This window comes from Oreochromis niloticus, linkage group LG3 (assembly GCF_001858045.2).
Source record: "Oreochromis niloticus isolate F11D_XX linkage group LG3, O_niloticus_UMD_NMBU, whole genome shotgun sequence".
Classification (NCBI taxonomy): Eukaryota; Metazoa; Chordata; class Actinopteri; order Cichliformes; family Cichlidae; genus Oreochromis; species Oreochromis niloticus.
Genome location: NC_031967.2, coordinates 19798175 through 19819676, shown reverse-complemented (window position 1 = coordinate 19819676; position 21502 = coordinate 19798175). Strand labels below are relative to the sequence as shown.

The window sequence follows — 21502 nt, the reverse complement described above, 5'->3', positions numbered from 1 at the left end:
TTAGCATTACAGGACACCAAGAAATGAGAAAATGTAAAGGCACACAGAACAACCTCAAGAAAGTAAATAATGTACTGATTTTATTATTTGTGCTTTGATGATGTAAAAAAAAAAAAAAAAACATATACCATTGTACTTGTCATGGACTGGATTGCACTTTTAGATTACTTACTTGCAAAAGTTACGCAAGAAGTAAAATTCCAATTTGCTTTGTTTTAACTTGAATAAACTTTCTCGGAGGAGTCAGACTGTCGTGTATATCATGTAAAATCATACATAAAAGCCTGATACTCATGATAAAGGCCCGTCATGTACAGTGATTTGCATTTGAGACATTTAAGGACTTTTCGCCCAATTTTCACCAACTATGTAAGCGAATAAAAAATGTTTGAAAATTGTTTGATCTCCATAAAATATCATTTAAAATATACTGGAATCAAACTGAAACAAACAGAAACCTTGAATTAATTTTTTTTAAAAACATTACTAAGATTACTTTTTATTCAGAACAAAAACTGGTTTTACCGTCTTCGCAGCACAAAATAATAAAGTTTTTGTCTTCAACAAAAATATAGGCAAGTTGCTGTACTAGTTGTTAATGTGATGCTTCTAAGTAAAGTTCACTACACTGGGACCACATTTTTAAAAGTAATATATTATCAAGGTAAACATTTGACATGACACTTGGCTCTATGCAATGACATGGCAGAAAGAAAAGAAACTTCACTGGCTTTTATTAAAAATGTTTTTGCAAACAACATTTTTACAATTTATTTAAATGAGCTGCATGTTTTACATCTTAACTTTTGGTTGAAGCTAACAAAAAGAAAGAATGTGTGTTTAACTTCACATTTAAAATTTATTTTTGAGATTTTACAAATGGTAAATGGACTGATTCTTATATAGCGCTTTTTTACTCTCCCGGAGTATTCAAAGCGCTCTATACAACATGCCTCATTCACCCGTTCACACCCACTCATACAAGCACTTCTAATCACTTCTAAACTCAAGTAATAAACAACTAATAAACATTCACACTCCAATGAACGCATCCGAGGGCAATTTGGGGTTAGTATCTTGCCCAAGGATATTTGGCATGCAGACTGGGGGAGCCAGGAATCGAACCACAACCTTCCGATCAGTAGCTGATCTGCTCTACGAGCTGAGCCACAGCCACGCCCCCTCGCCCCCCCCAAATCAGGCATAATACAGTTGTAAAGTTCACATCTGGTAGGAAATTTCTCATTAACAAACTACAACATTTCTTTAGCCTTATATTATATGATATATTATCACAGGTAAATGCCAACCGCAGATTTCTATATAAAATGTTTATTTCCTGACTGGTTGACAAGTGGTTACTGGAAGTTGCTTAACCATGCAGACCTAGTGAATGTTCAGTGACCTCCTGCTAATCTCCAGTCAGAGAGCAATACTGGGAATTGTTGACTGGTTTATGGCAGTTGCTAGGTGAATTTGGGAGCAAAAAGCTATTTTTTAAAATATAATTATCATATATTTTAAAGTGCATCAACTCCACTTTCAAGTCACTTTCACACCAAAACAAAGTGAAGTTTGATGGCCTTGTTGTTACTATTATTTCTTCTGCCATACAGGTATAGCTGTCTGTCTGGGGGCCACTCCACTGGAGCAAGGTGCAGAAATGCCACTTGTTCTGGTGCATTCAGTGAAGATCTTCAGGCACACAAAGCAGAACTTCACCTTACATCGAGGACAAACAAGAGATTTACAATGCCTCTTGCTGTGCTCCACCAGTAACCCACAGGTGGGACAGGCACGGACTGAGGGACACCCGTGGACTCCCTTCACAGAATCAAAGATGATATCTGGGCATTCTTTTAGCGTTTTCAGTGACTGGTTGCAGCAGCCACGATTTCCACAGCGGTCTTTCCGAGGCCGTGCACCCTTCCACTCCCTCAAACACTGCCAGCAGAATTCAAATGGCTGTCCTTTATCTGCTGTGCACTTTTTACAGAGGACATTCAAATCTGATTCATTCTCTCTCGTCACAGCGGATCCGCAGCTAGGACACTACATGGAGACAGAAGAATGACGTTTAACACTAATAACAAATTTCCATTTACAGTAAATATAATATGTTAATGCAACACTTACAAATCTGATGATAAGCATCTGCCTGGCAGGGTTGAATTCCAGGGTTTTTCTGAAGTACTCAGTTTCTTCAGGGGTCAGAAGAGCCATTTTAACAACCTCTGCCAAAGTCCACTCAGCACTGCAACCAAACCCACCACACACAAACCTGCTTTCACCCTTTATTGGAATAATGAGACGTAAAAGGATTATTAGATTCACATGTTGGAAACAAAACACCAAACAATTTGATGAACTGGATTTTTGTCGTTTCAGTTAAACTTACATTATTAAAACATTATTAAAACAATAAATACCATATTGTGGGTAAGAGTTGCTCTGTAATTCATTAACTTATTAGCTAATAAAAGAAATTATATAATAAGCAATTTTTTCATGTAGCTAATAACTGCATTGCTAGATATGCAATGGTTTGATAAAACACTGAAAAGGTCACAGCTGGACAAACACAGGTGTAATTCAACGCTGTACTGAAGTCTAAAGTCTACAGGTTTCAGGTTAAGATTTTTGATACAGGCTTTTACAGCATTGATTAGCTGCTCATCTAGTTTTTATACTTTTTTTCCAAAACCTTGTGACATGCAAAAGAATAAAATGATTTTTTTTAAAAGGATAAAAAGTGGCTGTAAGGTTGTTTAGAAGAGCACGGTTTAAACCCAGGAAAAGTCTATGAGTCTCTTAGATGTGTGATTTCTTGAAGTGCCTCACAGGTGCTGGTTCAACTCGAGGTGATTATAGGCCCTAAAATGTTGTGTACACACTGTTGAGTGATGTGTCTGGAGACCAAAGAGCGCTTGCAGTGTATTATGTTTAAAATAAGATGTGATAATAGATCAGGTATTATTTTCATCACTTACACACATGTGTGTACTCGTATGTTGTGGTAGAATTAAAAATATTATCATGGTTAATTTAATATCTAATTTATCCCAAAATCAGAAACCTGGTACCACCCCCGATGCCTTCTGCTTTTATTTATTTAGGTACACTGTTATTTATGGTGACGTTATTTTATCTATTTTAACAAAGTCAACCTTCAGTGGCCTACCTGCTCCAACAACCTGCGACACCAGTTGGTGAGAGAGGTCGGGGTCACAGCGTGACCACAGGACATCTGAGCTCTGAGAGATTTGAAGCCTTCACACAAAACTGAGAACAATCACACACAAATTCAAGAATAAATGATTTGTGACATTGGTTTATGTAAGTTGGTTAAAATGATTTTCACCGTTATTATTGTAATTATTCTCAATACTGCTGCACCCAAGTAATACTTACAGTCCAAATCATCCTCTCTATCGACAAATTTAAATGTCAGGTCGAGAGGGTTGTAACACTTCTCCTGTTTTGTTATAGTATTTGAGGCCATCAGTCTGCGAAACAGTAACAGAACACTTTCAGTGTCACTTCAAAGAAACAACCTGCGATTTCGGGAAAAGAACACTTCAAATAAGTTACAGTCTGGGTTGGAATGGGACAAAAAAACGACCAAAAAAAAGGCATTGAGTTATTGAAACAGGTTTTAATCAGATTGGTTGTTGCTGGGTTGTTTCTCAGTTACACTGAAATGCAGCATATCATTATTTAAAGCCACATTTCGGCTTTTAGTGATATCCTTGAATCTTCCTAATGACGTCTCTCCAGCTCTTTAATTCCTCCCTTTTTAACAGCACCCCTGCAGATAATATCTCTGTTCTTTTGACATATTTTGTACATCTATTTTTAGTTCTTTTTTATTTTTCGGTTTCAGTTTCTCAGCTCCACCTTTTCAGAACTTTTTTCCACACTAAACTCGAGCGCACGAGCGCACAGGGAAGGTAGGGGAGGTCCCGGTTGCGTAAAGAGATTTTATTGGACGACACAGTGTCGGTAATGAAAATGAACGAATGGGCTGCTCACACTTCGGAGGCCCTTGAACTGATCCATCGCAATTCCCGGTGTGCCAAATTACCACTCCAGCCCTGGTAACAGTAAGTTCTGAACTTTCAGTACTATGTTTTTAATCACAGGCTTTATGTTTTAGTATCACTGTGACGTCAGACCGTCAGACACTAAATGATCGAAGTAAAGAGCGAACTCTCCGCTGCGCACTTTCTAACCATAACAAAAAGTCTTTACCAGTGAACTCAGAGTATTGGACATGTAACCAAAAGGAACACGCGCATGAGTGAGTGAACCACGCTGAGTGTTACCTGTGCAGGAAACCCGTGAATCCGGCCATCGTCGATCTTGCTGCTGGACATGCACGATGCAGGCAAAAGACGTGTGGCGCTGCGATGAGCCTAGTAACAGCTGACTCTGAGTGACGTCAACACAAACGTGTGGCCGGATTTCTTTATCATGTACAGTTTAATGTGCAAGCTATTAGTAAAACATTAAAAGGAGATCAGACAGCAGGCCTATGGATCAACAACAATGACGACAAACTATCAAACCAACAAAGTAAACCTAACATCACGTTAAAATTAATCATAAAGAAAGAAAGTGATTTCGTTTAACGATAATAATGATAGTGAAACTAAATTAGATATGAAACTTACCTAACAGCGAAGTCCTGAACAAACAAACAAACAAACAATCTTTATTATTTGTCACATACAGTATCATACAGAGTACAATGTGTAGTGAAATGTTCTTGTGTCCGTGCTGCGGACAGGCTGCAGACAAAGCCGCGCTGAAGGGTCGTTTGGCATGTTTGTCTGATAAAGCGTTTGTTATGAGCTGAACAACTATTTAGAGACAGCCCATCTCAGTGACTAATGCGCTCTCAACTCACCTGACTTTAACAGAAACCGAAGGAGCTCCTCAGACTCACACACCAGACAAACACAATGTGCAAGTACAGCTTGTCTGTCCGCTCACCTGCAGGTGAGGTCGGGATTATCAAATTAAATCACTCCAAAAGCAGCAGAAGACCGTGAAAGACTTGAAGATCAAAGCAGCGCAACTGTTTCCAAAGAAAGGTAAGCCCAACAACTCAAAACAGATCGAAAGAGAAACTATGGAGAAGGAAAAGTTGACAAGTAAAGAAGCTGTGTGTCGAGTGATTGCGTTGCAATCTAATGAAAATCAAGTGACACAAATGACACAGACTCATTCAAATGTCCTCATTTATTTCATGAATCTTATATCTTTTTAAAACTGTATCAAATGTTTATTGTCAAAACTCTTTCGGTTCAGTTTGGTTTTCATTATGTTCCGTGTCAGTTTCAGTTTGTTTTATTGTTATGTGAGGTCTTTGTGCCGTGCAAAAATCACGAAGCACAATAATACGACACAACTTCAAACACACATTCAACTGGATATCTCAGTGTTACTGTGTTTTCATTGCACAAACTGTTAGTGCACACTTTGGTTTATAAAGCGTGTGAAATAAATGTTTTTCACGCTTAGTTTAGTTTTTTGTTGAGCAGTGCTGTCTGAGTGCAACTTAAAAATAACAATCTTCAGGTGTTCAGCGACATGATATAATTATTTGTGACATGTTTAAATATTCAGTGAGGTTCCTCTCTCTCCTGTGTTGTGTGTGTAGGATATCTTATGGCTGAATTCCGGCTGATTGTCTCTGGAAAGCCGCTGGACGATGACTCTGCATCTCTGTCTGAATATGGGATCAAACCCTCGTCTGTGGTGCAGATGGTGACGAAGGTCCACGGAGGCTGACAAATATCATCATCGATGCACTCGACTCCATCCAAAAGATTCACCTCAGGACTGAAATGTGATACACCAAAGGACTCGATGCATCATCTTTGCTAGCTGCGACTGAACTGTGTCATCTTTGATCTTCTCTTCTACACTTTTGGGTCTTCCTTTAGATTTTAAGACTTCTATCATACCCATATAGACTTCAGCACTAATTTATTATCACAAGTTGTAAATGATGCACAAATATGGCATAATAATATTTCTTTTTTTTATTTCTTTTTGTTTCATTGATAGCCTGTGTAACTTACTAGTAGTTGAAATAACAAAAGCTGACAACAAATGTACGGTTACGCAGCAGCCCCATGAATATCAGTGTTCCTAAAAAAGTGATACTGAGATCATTGGCTAATATTTACTTATCTTGACTTTCCAGCTGATTCCCATAAATGCTCTGCTTTCATCTTCTTTAAAAATAAATGCAATGATTATTGAATTTAACCCATTGTGCTCATTTGTAGCTCTCTATTTTTATTCTTGGGCTCTTGTGAAGTAGCCTTGCTTTACTTAGCTTTGCTGTCAGTTCGTTGTCCTGATGCATAACACAAGTGAGCTTTATGGGATGAACTGATGGTTGGACATTCTCATTTAGGATTTTCTCGTAGAGAACAGAATTCATGGATTAATCAGTTACAGCAGGTCATCCTAAGGCACCAAAGCAGTCCAGACCATTGCACTGCTACCACCACGTGTAACTGTTGGTATGATGTTCTTTTTATGAAATGCAGTGTTACTTACTGTGAGTAATAAATAACAATATATGTTTATTATACAGGCATTTTGCAGGCAGACAAATAACAAATGTATTCTATGGTAACATTTATATAAACCTTTTGTTGTGTGTTAGGCAGTAGCTGTTGATTACCTGCCTAAATCCTATCTCAATAGTTCACTTACTGTGCAGGCTGCATGGTTTTAAAAATCATTCGTCTCTAACTGGGCGCACCTGTGACTGCTCTAATTAATACGTGTACTCGTGTACAGAGTGAACAGTACCATCTGGTGGCTGAAGGTGAAAATAAAAACACACACTTTTTCTACTTTGATTTAGCATAACAAGGTTTCAAGTATGTATCAAGAGACTAAACATTGATTTCTTTAAACATTTTAGGGGAAAAAAACTAAGCAATCAAAATAAGAAAGAAATGGCTGACCCGAGTAGTATAAGTGCTAAATATCATGTAGCTAATGCTAAAAATACAACAAACAATGACAGGTTAACATAAAATAATTAAATGTTGAGGGAAAAGATAAGCACACACAGAATGTATGATTAACTTTACTTTAAATCTATGAATGAATAACATTTTTCAGGTTCATTGTCGTTATGATTCAGACATAATGCAGCTGCAAAGATCACATTTGGTAGCAAATTTCTCATCAAGAAAAACCAACACTGATTATATTTGACAACTTTTCCAAGAGAACAGAGAATTATAAAAAGGTTATTTAAAAAAAACAACATGGTATATTATTACAGAAAAGGCACTTTCACATCTCACACACTTGAGCTTTGTGTCTTTTTCATTATTTCTTCTGCCATACAGGTATAGCTGTCTGTCTGGGAGCTACACGACTGAAGCAAGGTCCAAAGTAGTCACTGGTTTCAATACATTTAGTATTGCTCTTCAGGCACACAAAACAGAACTTCACCTTACATCGAGGACAAACAACAAATTTACAATTCCTCTTGCTGTGCTCTACCAGGAAGCCACAGGTGGGACAGGCACGGACAGAGGGACACCCGTGGACTTCCTCCACTGAATTAAATGTGATATCTGGGCAGGTCTGTAGTGTTTTTAGTGATTCGTTACAGCAGCCATCATTTTCACAGCGGTCTTTCCGTGGCCGTGGACCCTTCCACTCCCTCAAACACTGCCAGCAGAATTCAAACAGCTCTCCTTTTACTGCTGTGCACACTTTACAGGGGACATTCAAATCTGATACATTCTCTCTCATCACAGTGGATCTGCATATAGGACACTACACAGAGACAAGAGAGTGACAGCATTTAATACATAACAAAATTTCTATAATAAATATAATATGTTAATTAGACACTTACAAATCCGGTAATAAGCGTCTGTCTGGCAGCGTTGAATCTCAAAGTTCTTCGGAAATACTTCGTTTCTTGAAGGGTCAGAAGACCCATTTTACAAACCTCTGCAAAAGTCCACTCAACACTACAACCAGATCCGCCACACACAAATCTGCTTTCACCCTATATTGAAATAGTAAAAGAGAAAATATTTATTAGACTCATAGAAAAAAAAACTATCAAAGACTATGATGGATTGGAATTAAATCAGTTTTTTAAATCAGGTTAAACTAAAATTATAATGACTATAAACATTTTGGGTAAGAGGTACAGTGGCATTCGCTTACCTATCAGCTTATGAAACATAACATTTAATAAACAAAATATTTCATTGTACATCTCAGAACTGCATTGCTAAATATTCTGTAGTTTATTGAAACACCAGTGATTTTTGTGCCGGGGTGAAACTAAAAACACTGTAGTGATTTTAGTTTCACCCCAGCAGATTTATCATTTTGTCATTATGTCCATGTTGTAGCACACAGAAATGTTGAGTTAATATTTGCAGATACATTGTCCATGTAACTATGTCTTCGCTCTAACTTTTGTTGAAAATGTGATTTATGTAATACTGAGCAGAGCATTTTAAGTATGTAGCATATTTTTTTACACTGGTAAGCTAATCTGATTACATCATAAACATATCTTAATTAAACTATAATATAAGTGCAGGTTTAAGTGCAGTGGTGTGCAGGGCTTTATATGCCTTATGGGGATGGTGCTGACATGTAAGTCATTGTGTCTATATCAAGCTTTTAGCCTATGGTAAGGAGAAATATTTGTGTCTTTCCTTAACATTCAGCTGCTTAGAGATTATTTGAGATCAACAGTGACTCATAAGCTAGAACCAACACTTTGGTTTTCCAACGCAGATGAATGGCAACAAAAGTAAAGACTTCACTGAAGGAAAAAGTATGAAGATGCAAGCTGGTGATGATCCAGTGCAGCTGGTCTGAGAACATAAAGAAAAACCCTGTTCAACTTCTCCACAGAAACGAGGTGAGTTTCATGTTATGATTTATTTTAGTTTTTCAAGGTACATGTGTTACTTTAATAATAAACTGCTCATATTACAACCGAATGCTGTTATGTGTAAGATGACAAAACCAAAACTCTGTTATTTCTTGCTGGATTTCAAAGGAAGGGTCTACAAATCCATTCAATTTTAATTTGTTCTCAAGTCATTTTCCACCTCAATTTACTCAGTATTAAACTTTGTAAAGTGTTAAACAAAGACCAAGTCTTTACACTTTGTTCTTCAATGTGTGCCTTTCTTTTTTGTATACATTCCTCTAGTTTGCACATAATTCTCCTGTTTGTTATTTTTTCCTGCTGTCTTGCTAATTATATTTTATAACTGCACGGTTGGCGTGGAGCACCTATAATTTTGTTGTACATGTACAATGACAATAAAGGGCTGTCTTGTGCTGTTCTATTGTATTGTAGCTTTATTCATTTTATTTTTAGTTTAAAAGTAAATAACAACAGCAAAAAAAGGACTTTCTTCTTTCTGCTTCTCAGAGCAGAGCAGCTACTTGAATGCTACTCCAGCAGAGGTCGATTGTCTTGTTAATAATTTTACCTCTTCACTACGTATGACTGGATACTGTAGCTCCTGTGAAAAAGAGAGCATCAAATCAGAAGGACCTGATTCCCTGGTATAACTCTAAAACACGCACCTCAAAGCAGATCGAGTGGAAATGGCATATCACAAATCAAGAAGATCCCCATTTTGCCTGGAGAAATCGTTTGCTGCTTTATAAAAAAATTACTCTGCTAGCTAGAACATCTCCCTATTCATCTTAAGAACAACCCCAGGTTTCTCTTCAGCGCTGTAGCCAGGCTGACAAAAAGCCAGAGCTCTATTGAGCCAACGACTCCTTTAGCGTTAACTAGTAATGACTTCATGAACTTCTTCACAGATTTGAACAAATAGAGAAAAAAATACTCATAATAATTTCACAGATGTAACATTATCTACAACTACTTTTAGTACAATTGATATTCATTTAGTCTTTTTCTCCAATTAATCTTTCTGCGTTAACTTCAGTAATTATTTCCTTCGAACCATCAATGTGTCTTTTAGACCCCATTCCTACAAGACTCCTCAAAGAAGTGCTACTATTAATTAATGCTTCAATCTTAAAAATGGTCAACCTGTCTCTAATAATCGGCTATGTAAAGCTGGCAGTAGTTAAACCGTTACTTAAAAAGCCATCTCTTGGCCCAGCTGTCTTAGCTAAAAAATCCTTGAAAGAGTAGTTATCAAACAACTAACAGATCATCTGCAGAGGAATGGCTTATTTGAAGAGTTTCAGTCAGGTTTCAGAGCTCATCACAGCACAGAAACAGCTTTAGTGAAGGTTACAAATGATCTTCTTATGGCCTCTGACAGTGGACTCATCTCTGTGCTTGTCCTGCTAGACCTCAGTGCAGCGTTTGATATTGCTGATGATAGTATTCTATTAGAATGATTAGAGCATGCTGTAGGTATTACAGGTACTGCAGTACCTGTAATACCTACATCATACCTATATGAGAGAAAAGTCCTGTCAGCCCTGTGCTAAGAGGGCTGTGGTCATCCGTCCTGTTCTAATGAACACAAATGTTGTAATGGTAATATAAACAGAATCTTTCATTTTACTGTTAACAGAAAATTCTGTGACTGTCTGTATAAAAACAAAAAATTGCCAGAACATTTTTTTTTTACCTGGCATTCATTACCTGTTCGTCTAGTTTTAAGTAGTTTTTCCCAAAAACTTGTGACAAAGACTAAAGAGATTTCTCAAAAAAACTCTCATATTGCTGTGGACATTGTGGATATAAGGTTGTGTAGCAAAGCACAGGTTCAAACCCAGAACGTGTCCATGAGGCTCTTGGATGTGTAATTTTTTGCTGTGTATCACAGTTGCTGATTCAACAGCACATCAGTGTTAATCAGTATGTGTATATATTAAAAATGTATGGAGCATGGGTGGAGGATCGAAATGACCAACAGATGTAGTTCATAGTCCTGTTCTGCTTACTTTGAAAACAATAAGTGTGGAAGAGCAGCTGTTCAGCAAACAGTGACCAAACCTTTCTTTATCTAAATCATCTCAGATGATCATATGCACTGAAATGTTGTGTACACACTGATGAGTCATGCGTCTGCAGCATTTGCGTTAAATATTGAGAAACTCCCATTTATGAAACTTTCACTTAACTAAAGCAAGAGTTACATTACATAAATGCTACAGGCGACAACAACGCAGACAGAAATCAGAGCTGAACATTTCTGTCCCATTTTATTAGTTCCTTGAAAGCAGAGGTGGTTTCTATCGAGATAAGTTAAGTGCACCACTCCCTCTGTTGACTTCAGTTAGTGTTTCTCACCCAACAGTCTTTCTCTCGCTCTTTCTCACCTATATGACAATAATCATTCCAGTAAAATGGTATTTATTTCATTGCACTTTGGATCTCTTTGTTTAAGTGAATTAATATGTTTTCTGCATTTATTCACATGTGTGTTTATCAAAAACGTGTGCTTAAAATAATTAAGGCCCAAATTATTCATTTATTATCTGATTTATCCCAAAATCAGGATACTGCCACCATGCCTGATTCCTTCTGTTTGTTATTTATTTAGGTATATTTTTATTTATGCAGTTTTTTTAAAAATGTATTTATTTTAACACAGCCAACCCTTAGTCGCCTACCTGGTCCAACAACCTGCGACACCAGTTGGTGAGAGAGGTCGGGGTCACAGCGTGACCGCAGGACATCTGAGCTCTGAGAGATTTGAAGCCTTCACACAAAACTGAGAACAATCACACACAAATTAAAAGAAAATGTGTTATACAGGAATAAATGCTAATGTCCGTTATTTTTACATTGCACAATGTCAATACAAAGGCTTAAAATGATTTTATTTTATTATTTCCAAAATATAATTTAACGTCACTGACACCAGTTTGAAAAGTGCCCAAGTGTTACTTACAATCCAAATCATCCTCTCTATCAACAAACTTAAGTGTTGGGTCATTCGGATCATAACACTTCTCCTGTTTCGTTGTCATATTTGAGGCCATCAGTCTGCGAAATGATAAACAAACCAGAATGTGCACTTTAGTGGTGTGTGTGTGTGTGTGTGTGTGTGTGTGTGTGTGTGTGTGTGTCAGACGGAGAAAGTGAACTTTCCGGTGTTTCCAACAATAACAAAAAGTGCGATCATAAGAGTAGTTACCAGTGAAATCACACCATTGCACATCCGACCAAGTGTAACTCACATCACTGACTGAACGACGCTGTGTTACCTCTGCACCCGTGAATGCCGCCAACGTCGATCTTTCTGCCGGACGGTCTGGATACAGCCTGAAGAGGTTGAGCGCAGTGGAGAACTGAGCAACTGCTAACCAAACGGTGGGAGGAGTCAGTGTTTTCTTTTAACAAAGTGACAGTGAAAGTAAATTAAATTAGGAACTTCCCTGACGGTCCTGGAGCATGTTTTGCTTTGTTTGTCTTATAAAGCCTTTGTTGTGGGCTGCTGGTTTATGAAGCAGATGAAATAAATGTTTTTCACACTTAGTTTTAAGCAGTGGCCAAAGTCATGTGCACCTTAAACATAACAATCTTCAGTGGTGTTTGGGGAACATGATATAATTATTTGTGACATCTTTATATATTTAGTGAGGTTCGTCTCTCTCCCGTGTTGTGTGTGTAGGATATCTTATGGGTGAAGTCCAGCTGATTGTCGTGGGGAAGCCGCTGGATGATTAATCTGTATTTCTGTCTGAATATAGGATCAAACCTTCGTCTGACAACTGACAGATAAAAATAACTAACTTGTTACAGAAGAATATAAAGAAAGAAAGATAAAAATGAATGAAACCGTGGTGCACTTTGACACACACTGAATAATTCATTCCCTACATTAAAAAACCACTTTGAATACATTAATTATTGTAAAATTAGGATAGTCAAAGTTTATCTGCCTCCGATCTCTGGACCTGTTCACCTTCAGCCACCAGGTGGAGCTTTGTGTACTCTGCACATGAATTAGAGCACTGAGGGGTGCGTCCAGTTAGACACAAATGTTTTAAACACCATGCAGCCTTCATGGTGCAGTGTGGATACATTTCGGCGGGAGTCTTTGACCCGAACACAACAGGAAGGTTAAAAACATTTGTGTCTAACTGGAAGCACCCCTCTAATTCACAGACCTCATGTACAGAGTAAACAAAGTGCCACCTGGTGGATGAAAGTGAACAGGTCCAGAGGTCCGAGGCAGATAAACTTTGACTATTCTAATTTTACAATGATTAATGTATTTAAAGTGTTATTTTAAAATGTAGCCAATCAATTATTCAGTGTGTTTCAAAGTGAACTATGTTTTCATTCATTTTTAGCTTTTCTTAATATTCTTCTGTAATAAGTGAGTTATTTTTATCTGTCAGTTATTTTAATCTGTATTTTAGCTTTACAACCTGTAATTAAATGTATAAAATTTAGAACAATTTAGAAGATGCTAATGCCAAAGATGCTGATGCTGAAGATGCAACAGATAATGACAGGATAATATAAAATAACTAAATATTGAGGCAAAGAATGAGTTTATCACAGAATGTATGAATGTATGATTAACTTGTTTTCAAATTTATGAATGAACAACATTTTTCAAGTTTATTGTCGTTATGATTCAGACATAATACAGCTGTAAAGATCACATTTGGTAGCAAATTTCTCATCAATATAAGCCAACATTGATTATATCTGATAAGTGCTCCAACAGAACAGAGAATTATAACAAGTGAATAAAAACACAGGTCATGTAAAAAAAATCAAAAAAAAATCATGGTATATCATTTACAGAAAAGGGATTAAAAGTGAAACTTGGGAGCTTTGTGTTTTTTTCATTATTTCTTCTTCCATACAGGTATCGATGTCTGTCTGGGAGCTACACCACTGGAGCATGCTGCATAAGGGTCACTTGTTTTCATGCATTCAGTGAAGATCTTCAGGCACACAAAACAGAACTTCACCTTACATCGAGGACAGGGAAGAGATTTACATCGCCTCTTGCTGTGCTCCAGCAGTAACCCACAGGTGGGACAGGCACGTACAGAGGGACAGCCGTGGACTCCCTTCACTGAATCAAAGCTGATATCTGGGCATTCTTTTAGTGTTTTTAGTGACTGGTTACAGCAGCCATCATTTTCACAGCGGTCTTTCCGAGGCCGTGGACCCTTCCATTCCCTCAAGCACTGCCAGCAGAATTCAAACGGCTGTCCTTTATCTGCTGTGCACACTTCACAGAGGACATTCAAGTCTGATCCATTCTCTCTCGTCACAGTGGATCTGCATACAGGACACTACATGGAGACAAGAGAGTTACAATATTTAATAAGAACTAAATCTTATAAGAAATACATTTCTATTTTCATGACATTATACTATTCTAATTAGATACTTACCGATTTGGTAATAAGCGTCTGCAAGGCAGCGTTGACCGCCAATTTTTTTCGAAAATGCTCAGTTTCCTGAGGGGTCAGAAGGGCCATTTTCCAAACCTCTGAAAAAGTCCACTCAGCACTGCAACCAGACCCGCCACACACAAATCTGCTTTCACCCTATATTGAGATATTGAAAGATGAGAGAATTATCAGACTTTTTCCAAACAAGTTGATGAAATATTTTTTTCCTCTTTTTTTCCAGTTAAGCTTAAAATATTAAACTCTATATTGTGGGAAAAGGTTGCTCAATAGCTAATGAAACAAATCACAATCAAAATATTTCCTCATCCATCAGAAATGCATTGCTGCATTGCTGAAACTCTGTAATGATTTTTGTTGCTTAATTCTGTCTTAAAGTCATCTGTACAAAGGCTCTTCACACAGAAAACATTCAAAGGTCACAGCTATAAAAGCACAGGTGTAATTAAAAGCTGCACTGGAGTATCAAAAAAGCCAAATAAGGCAGTAAGAGCAGTAATCCAGAATCTATAGTACCAGTGTTTCCATACAGGCTTGTACATTCACTGGTTACTCATCTAATTTTAAATACTGTTTTATAAGTCCTAAACTCCTGAGGTACAAAAGAATGACATGACTTCTCAAAATACTTTAACCTCGCCATGGACAATGTGGATATAAAGTTGTTTAGCAGAGCATTATTTAAAAAGTCAGTTAATCACCAGAGAAGCTGCAGCGAAAAAACCCAAATCTGGTAAAACCTGATCCCAGAGGTGGACAATTAATTTTCCTGAGGAGCCACATGAGAAACTGGGACTGTTGTGAAAGGCCACACCAATAACATGAAAAAGAAAAGCCTAAGCCCTGTTTTGGTTTGTATTATCCTAATGTTTGTTACACCACTGGAAGGACCTTTTTATAGCTGCAGATGACCAGTTTGTTACTACCATGAGGGTGAGTTTGATTGTCTTCATGTTTTGGATCTATAAATAACCTTTTCTTTTTTTTTTTTTTATTCAGAAGCTGAAGGCTTAAAGTGGAGGTCAGTGGGTGGCTTTGCTGGTGGGATATACTTCCATGTTCCGTGGTTATTTATCAGAATCAGAATCAGAAATACTTTATTAATCCCGAAGGAAATTATAGGTTACAGCAGGCAGCATGCTAATGGCGCGTGCGCACTTACAAAGGAACCCTCTGTTCTAACTTTACACAAACATCACATTGGGAAGACATGTCAGAGAGGTAGGCTGATAGGGAAAAAAAACCAACCACAATGACGAAAATACATAACATGAGGTGAGAGGAGGAGAAAAAAAAACTCCACTCAGACTGAGCTCCTAATGGGAGAACAGTTTGAGAACAGAAAAAAAACACCCCAGCACAAAAAGCATATGACTGTCAATACACCATACACCGCGTTCCAAATTATTATGCAAATTGTGTTTAAGTGTCATAAAGATTAAATAAGTTGTTTTTCAATTAAACTCATGGATGGAATTGTGTCTCAGGACTCTTTGTATCACTGAAATCAATCTCGGACACCTGTGATCATTAGTTTGCCAGGTGAGCCCAATTAAAGGAAAAACTACTAAAGAAGGATGTTCCACATTATTAAGCAGACCACCATTTTCAAGCAATATGGGAAGGAAAACTGATCTCTCTGTTGCTGAAAAGCGTGAAATAGTTGAATGCCTTGGACACATAATGAAAACCTTAGATATTTCACCAAAATTTAAGCGCGATCACCATAATGTTAGGAGATTTGTGGCTGAGTCAGAGCACACATGGGTTCGTGCAGATAAAGGCACAATGATGAAGGATCTTTCCAGACAAATACATCAGATTAAGAGAGCAGCTGCTAAAAGGCCATTACAAAGAAGCAAACAGATATTTGAAGCTGCTGGTGCCTCTGGAGCCCTGTGAACATCAAGGTGTAGAATCCTCCAGAGACTTGCAGTTGTGCATAAACCTTCTATTCGGCCACCCCTAACCAATGCTCACAAGCAGAAATGGCTGCAGTGGGCCCAGAACTACATGAAGACTAATTTTCAAACAGTCTTGGTCACTGATGAGTGCAGTGCAACCCTGGATGGTCCAGATGGATGCAGTGGTGGATGGTTGGTGGATGGCCACCATGTCCCAACAAGGCTGCGTCATCGGCAAGGAGGTGGTGGAGTCATGTTTTGAGCCGGAATCACGGGGAGAGAGCTGGTCGGCCCCTTTAGGGCCCCTAAAGGTGTGAAAATGACCTCTGCGAAGGATGTGGAGTTTCTGACTGACCACTTTCTTCCATGGTAGAAAGAGAAGAACTGTGCCTTCAGCAACACAACCATCTTCATGCAAGACAATGCACCATCTCATGCTACAAGGAATACCTCTGCATCATTGGCTGCTATCGGCGTAAAAAGGAGAGGAACTCATGGTGTGGTCCCCATTCTTCCCTGACTTCAATCCTATTGAGAACCTTTGGAGCATTCTCAAGCAAAAAAAAAAATATGAGGGTGGGAGGCAGTTGACATCCAAACAGCAGCTCTGGGAGGCTATTCTGACATCCTGCAAAGACATTCAAGTAGAAACTTTCCAAAAACTTAAAAGTTCCATGGATGCAAGAATTGTAAAACTGCTATCAAATAAGGGGTCTTATGTTAATATGTAACTTGACCTGTTAAGATGTTTTTGATTGAAATAGCTTTTGATGTCTGTGAAATTGATCTACTAATGCTGCAAATTCAACAAATGACCATTTTCAATTCTCTACAACCTATGAAATCTTTTGAAACTCTGTGTGCGTAATAATTTGGAACAGTGCATTTTAAGTTTTTTATTTTTGAAAGACATACTGTTTTCAGTGGGAGTTTTGTTCAGTAACATTTGAATTATACTCTATTGGTCGATGACTTGAAAATTATGCCAACTGTCATTTTTATCGACTATTTAGGAAAAACAGAGAAAATATCATTTGCATAATAATTTGGAACGCCGTGTAGAAACACAAGACAAGCAGCAGGGGTGGGTAAGGGTAAGCGAGAGCCGGTGTAGACAGCCCTGGTTTGAGATAAACTTTAATTTGAGTGTTAATTAGAGGTGAGATGCACCTGTGGATTGGTGATTCTCTGGTCTTCTTCTGGCAATCCATTCGCTCACTGGTGAGCTACAGCCCTGAAGTGATTAACGGTATATGTGCAATTGGTTTGTTTTAAATACCTGTCAAACTATTTTATGACCAGCCGCGTCTCTGTCTAAAGTATAGCAGACCTGAGTGCCTCCTTGATAATTACCATATGTTTGAACCAGATATATAGCTGTCATTCCCTGGGTTCCGTTGCCTGGTTTTTCCTTGTAATTGTAAAGCTTTTCAGTCCCAATCACCACAACACCATCCCAGTGATCATCATTTGTTTCTCTCTTTTTCCCCATCACTCTAGCTTGTTGCTACGTACTGTTTATTTTAACAAAGACAACCTTTAGTCACCTACCTGGTCCAACAACCTGCGACACCAGTTGGTGAGAGAGGTCGGGGTCACAGCGTGACCACAGGACATCTGAGCTCTGAGAGATTTGAAGCCTTCATACAAAACTGAGAACAATCACACACAAGCAAAAGATCAGTGTTACACAGAAATAAATGCTAATGTCTGTTCTTACATTGGTTTATGCATTTGTTTTGTTTTTTACTGTTGCTCCATTACTTTGAAAAGTGCCCACGTGATACTTACAGTCCAAATCATCCTCCTTATCGACAAACTTAAGTGTTGGGTCATGAGGGTCGTAACACTTTTCATGTTTTGTTGGCACTCTTGGGGGCGTGGCACTGCGAAACAACAACAAACAGATCTGAATGAACACTTCCGGTTTTCACGTTAAAGAGCAAACTCCGGCTTGGAGTCAGAACAGCGTGCGCGCTGCAGTGTTGCGGGATCTTCGATCAACAGTGCCCGTTTCTTCTTCGCATTCAAAGTTTTTAATCGGCGGCTTCATGTTTCAGTAGCACCGTGATGTCAGACTGCGACACTGAATGATCGGGCACAGCGCGCGCTCTCCCGTGCGCAGTTTCCAAACATAACAAAAAGTCCGATCATAAGAGTCTTTACCTGTGAAAACAGACGAGCAAATGTAACACACACACACACACACACACACATCAGTGAGTGAACCACGCTGAGTGTTACCTGTGCAGCAGACCCGTGGACGAGGCCATCCTCGCTCTAGATGCAACCAAAAAACGTCTGACGCGGTTACGAGCATAACAACTAATGACTCCGAGTGACGTGAACATGGAGCTTGACCTTTAACAGTGAGCACTGATAAGGAGGAAACCGTCCCTCAAGATTCAAGTATAACACATATAACAAATAATATTCTTAAAAAGAGGGGAAAAGTTGTTTTTGTTGTTGTTTTCTTTTATTTGTTTTTTGTTTATGTTTAGCAAAGTTATAGTTAGACTTTTTCTACACTAGGGACGACTCCAGGATCAAACCTTTGGGGGTATGTCATGCATACAGTGCCTTGCACTAAATACTAAAGAAATATGGTGCTTACAAACATATTTAATCTTTTTTCACTTTTGCAAACCTCAGTTTAACCTAAACCTTCAAAAGCAATCTAATTAATTGGTATGTTTGTTGTCTGTATACAGCTCTCTCTCTCTCTCTTTCTCTTCCCCTCTAATTTACTTCACTTTATACAAATATTCTATTAAATACGGGCTGCTGCTGACCACTGACTTCTATCTTCTCCTCTGGAGCTCTGCTGTACTGCAATCAAACAGTGAACCACACTTTGACCAGAACAGGAAACTGATAAAGTACATAAGCTAAAGTTTTTGATGCCGTTTAAGTATTGATAAGTATGGATACAGTGTTAGTATCCACTGAGTGTGACAGTGTAAACAGTTTGTTGTGTTAAAATAAATCATGTGATCTCTGTGTGAAAATGATAGTGAAACTAAATTAGAACTCAGGAACTTCCCTAACATTCCTGAAGTGTGTTTTCATGTTTGTCTGACAGAGCCGTCAGCTGAACAGAGACAGCCCATCTCAGTGACTAATACACTCTCACCTTATCTGACTTTAACAGAACCTGAAGGAGCTCCTCAGCCTCACACACGATCCAGACAAACACAATGTGCAAGTACAGCTGTTTGTCTGTCCGCTCACCTGCGGGTGAGTTGGGGATTATCAAATTAAACAACTCCAAAAAGCAGCAGAAGACCGTGAAAGACCTGAAGATGAAAGCAGCGCAACTGTTTCCCAAGAAAGGTAAGCCCAACAACTCAAAACAGGTCAAAAAGAGAAGTCTCGAGTGATTATGTAGAAATCTGATATTCAAATGTCCTCATTTATTTTATTCATCTTTTAAATGATCTTTTTCAAACTGTGTTTAGTTTTTATTGTTAAAAACGTTTCGATTTAGTTTAGTTTTAATTATGTTTAGTATCAGTTTCAGTTTGTTTTATTGTCATGCGCGGTATCTGTGTGGTGCAACAATCAAGAAGCACAGTAATAAAACACAACAACTTCAAACACACATTCAAGTGGACATCTTAGGCAGGCTGTGTTAACAGATGAGCATAGTCACACACACATTTGTACGTGTTTACTGTTGTTGTATGTCAGTTAGTAGCACAAACTGTGAGAGCACACGTTTGTTCAGGTTTTGTTTTGTCTCCAGTTATTATTTTATGACAGTTGAATTAAATATTTTTCAAACTTAGTTTAGTTTTAGTTGAGCAGTGGCCACAGTCATGTGCTGTCTGAGTGCAACTTAAAAAAAACAATCTTCAGTGGTGTTCAGGGACATGATATATTTATTTGTGACATGTTTATATATTTAGTGAGGTTCCTCTCTCTCCTGTGTTGTGTGTGTAGGATATCTTATGGCTGAATTCCAGCTGATTGTCGCAGGGAAGCCGCTGGACAATGACTCTGCATCTCTGTCTGAATATGGGATCAAACCCTTGTCTGTGGTGCAGATGGTGGCGAGGGTCCATGGAGGCTGACAGATATCATCATCGATGCACAGCAGGACTGAAATATGATGCAACAAAGGACAACATGCGTCATCTTTGCTAGCTGGGACTGAACTGTGTCATCTGTGGGTCTTCCTTTAGATTTTAAGACTTTTATCATACCTGTTTAGAGTTCAGTACTAACTATCAAAGATTGTAAATGATAATTAATTAGTGTGTAAATAAGTATTCCCAAGAAAGTTATATTGATGTCATTTGTTTATTTTTCCAGCTATTTTTTAAAAAATCTTTTAGAGTAGCTTTCCTTGTTTCACAGTTCAAAACAATCTTACACTTGGCCTTAGATCAGCACCATGCACGCCATTCTCTGTCTGAAACAATCTGTTGTAGTTGGCTTCCAGTTGAACAGAGTTGCATCCTCTCCATTCACTTCAGTTTACTGTTTTTCTCAGCAATGTTAGATTCTGGGAATGCAAAGAGAAAACTGATGTATCTATAATGCAGGATAATGTTTGCAATAAAAAAAAACTCAGGAAAAGCCACAAATATAAAATTATTTTCTCTTGATACCATTCCATCCAACGTTGTTAAACTGGAGAAAGGCATGTGATTTTCCAGTTTAGTGAAATGATCCAAATCTATTGGGACCTTGACTGTGTATTATAAAATGAACTTTACAATTACTAAAGATATATGTTTAGATATATATCGTCATTAATACAGGTTTAGAGAGCATAAGATTTCTAGTAAATAGCGCATGTTTAGGCTTTCTGATTTGAATGATTATTGTCTATATCATGTATCACGTTGCATCTCAGCTGCTTTTAAAAGGGAGAGGGAAGCTGGGGGAGTAAAATCATATTAAAAACATGAAGTATATTTTAATTGTTTCAGTTATTTGGTGGGAAAATAAAAAAGTTACATGCGAAACTATACTCAAGTTTTTGTTTTGTTTATTTCCTTTTACAACATATGATAATCTACATGTTCACAGTGAATATGTGGATTAGTGTATGTTGTTAGTGTGAACTGCAAAGAAGCACTTGATGCAGCAGTGACTGTAGGTCAGGAGGACTTAGTCCATCACAGTGAGGCTGAAAACACGATGTGGTGTGTTTCCGATCAGACAGTGATAAGGAATAACATTAA

At 38.0% G+C, this 21502-nt stretch overlaps 3 protein-coding genes and 2 long non-coding RNA genes across 8 annotated transcripts; 2 read left to right on the top strand and 3 right to left on the bottom strand.

The window, feature by feature from the left end:
• Positions 1–1135: 1135 nt before the first annotated feature.
• Positions 1136–5049, bottom strand: LOC109198571 (probable E3 ubiquitin-protein ligase RNF144A-A). The gene is made up of 6 exons (XM_025906158.1): positions 4910–5049; positions 4326–4687; positions 3412–3506; positions 3182–3282; positions 2137–2292; positions 1136–2052 (listed from the first exon to the last, which is right to left on the bottom strand). Exons 2-6 carry the CDS (start codon positions 4352–4354, stop codon positions 1597–1599), a joined length of 837 nt encoding a protein of 278 aa, XP_025761943.1. The 5' UTR covers positions 4355–4687; positions 4910–5049; the 3' UTR covers positions 1136–1596.
• LOC109198703 (uncharacterized) lies at positions 3952–6279 on the top strand. The gene is made up of 3 exons (XR_002059366.2): positions 3952–4103; positions 4923–5096; positions 5666–6279. It is a non-coding gene; the product is annotated as an uncharacterized LOC109198703 (long non-coding RNA).
• Positions 5921–12412, bottom strand: LOC100701021 (probable E3 ubiquitin-protein ligase RNF144A-A). Its single transcript, XM_005454432.4, has 5 exons — positions 12232–12412; positions 11916–12010; positions 11635–11735; positions 7904–8059; positions 5921–7821 (listed from the first exon to the last, which is right to left on the bottom strand). Exons 2-5 carry the CDS (start codon positions 12004–12006, stop codon positions 7366–7368), a joined length of 804 nt encoding a protein of 267 aa, XP_005454489.1. The 5' UTR covers positions 12007–12010; positions 12232–12412; the 3' UTR covers positions 5921–7365.
• A 1158-nt stretch (positions 12413–13570) lies between these two features.
• On the bottom strand, positions 13571–18836 carry LOC100700750 (probable E3 ubiquitin-protein ligase ARI5). Its single transcript, XM_003449384.5, has 5 exons — positions 18555–18836; positions 18102–18196; positions 17862–17962; positions 14389–14544; positions 13571–14286 (listed from the first exon to the last, which is right to left on the bottom strand). The coding sequence occupies exons 1-5, from the start codon at positions 18659–18661 to the stop codon at positions 13831–13833; spliced, it is 915 nt and encodes a 304-aa protein (XP_003449432.4). The 5' UTR covers positions 18662–18836; the 3' UTR covers positions 13571–13830.
• Positions 18837–18854: 18 nt separating this feature from the next.
• Positions 18855–21288, top strand: LOC109198714 (uncharacterized). 4 transcript variants are annotated; one of them, XR_002059369.1, is made up of 4 exons: positions 18856–18870; positions 19130–19189; positions 19462–19643; positions 20253–21288. It is a non-coding gene; the product is annotated as an uncharacterized LOC109198714 (long non-coding RNA). The 4 variants fall into 4 exon arrangements; XR_002059370.2 differs by lacking the exon at positions 19130–19189 and having other exon boundaries at positions 18855–18870; XR_002059368.2 differs by lacking the exon at positions 18856–18870 and having other exon boundaries at positions 19129–19189.
• Positions 21289–21502: the final 214 nt, after the last annotated feature.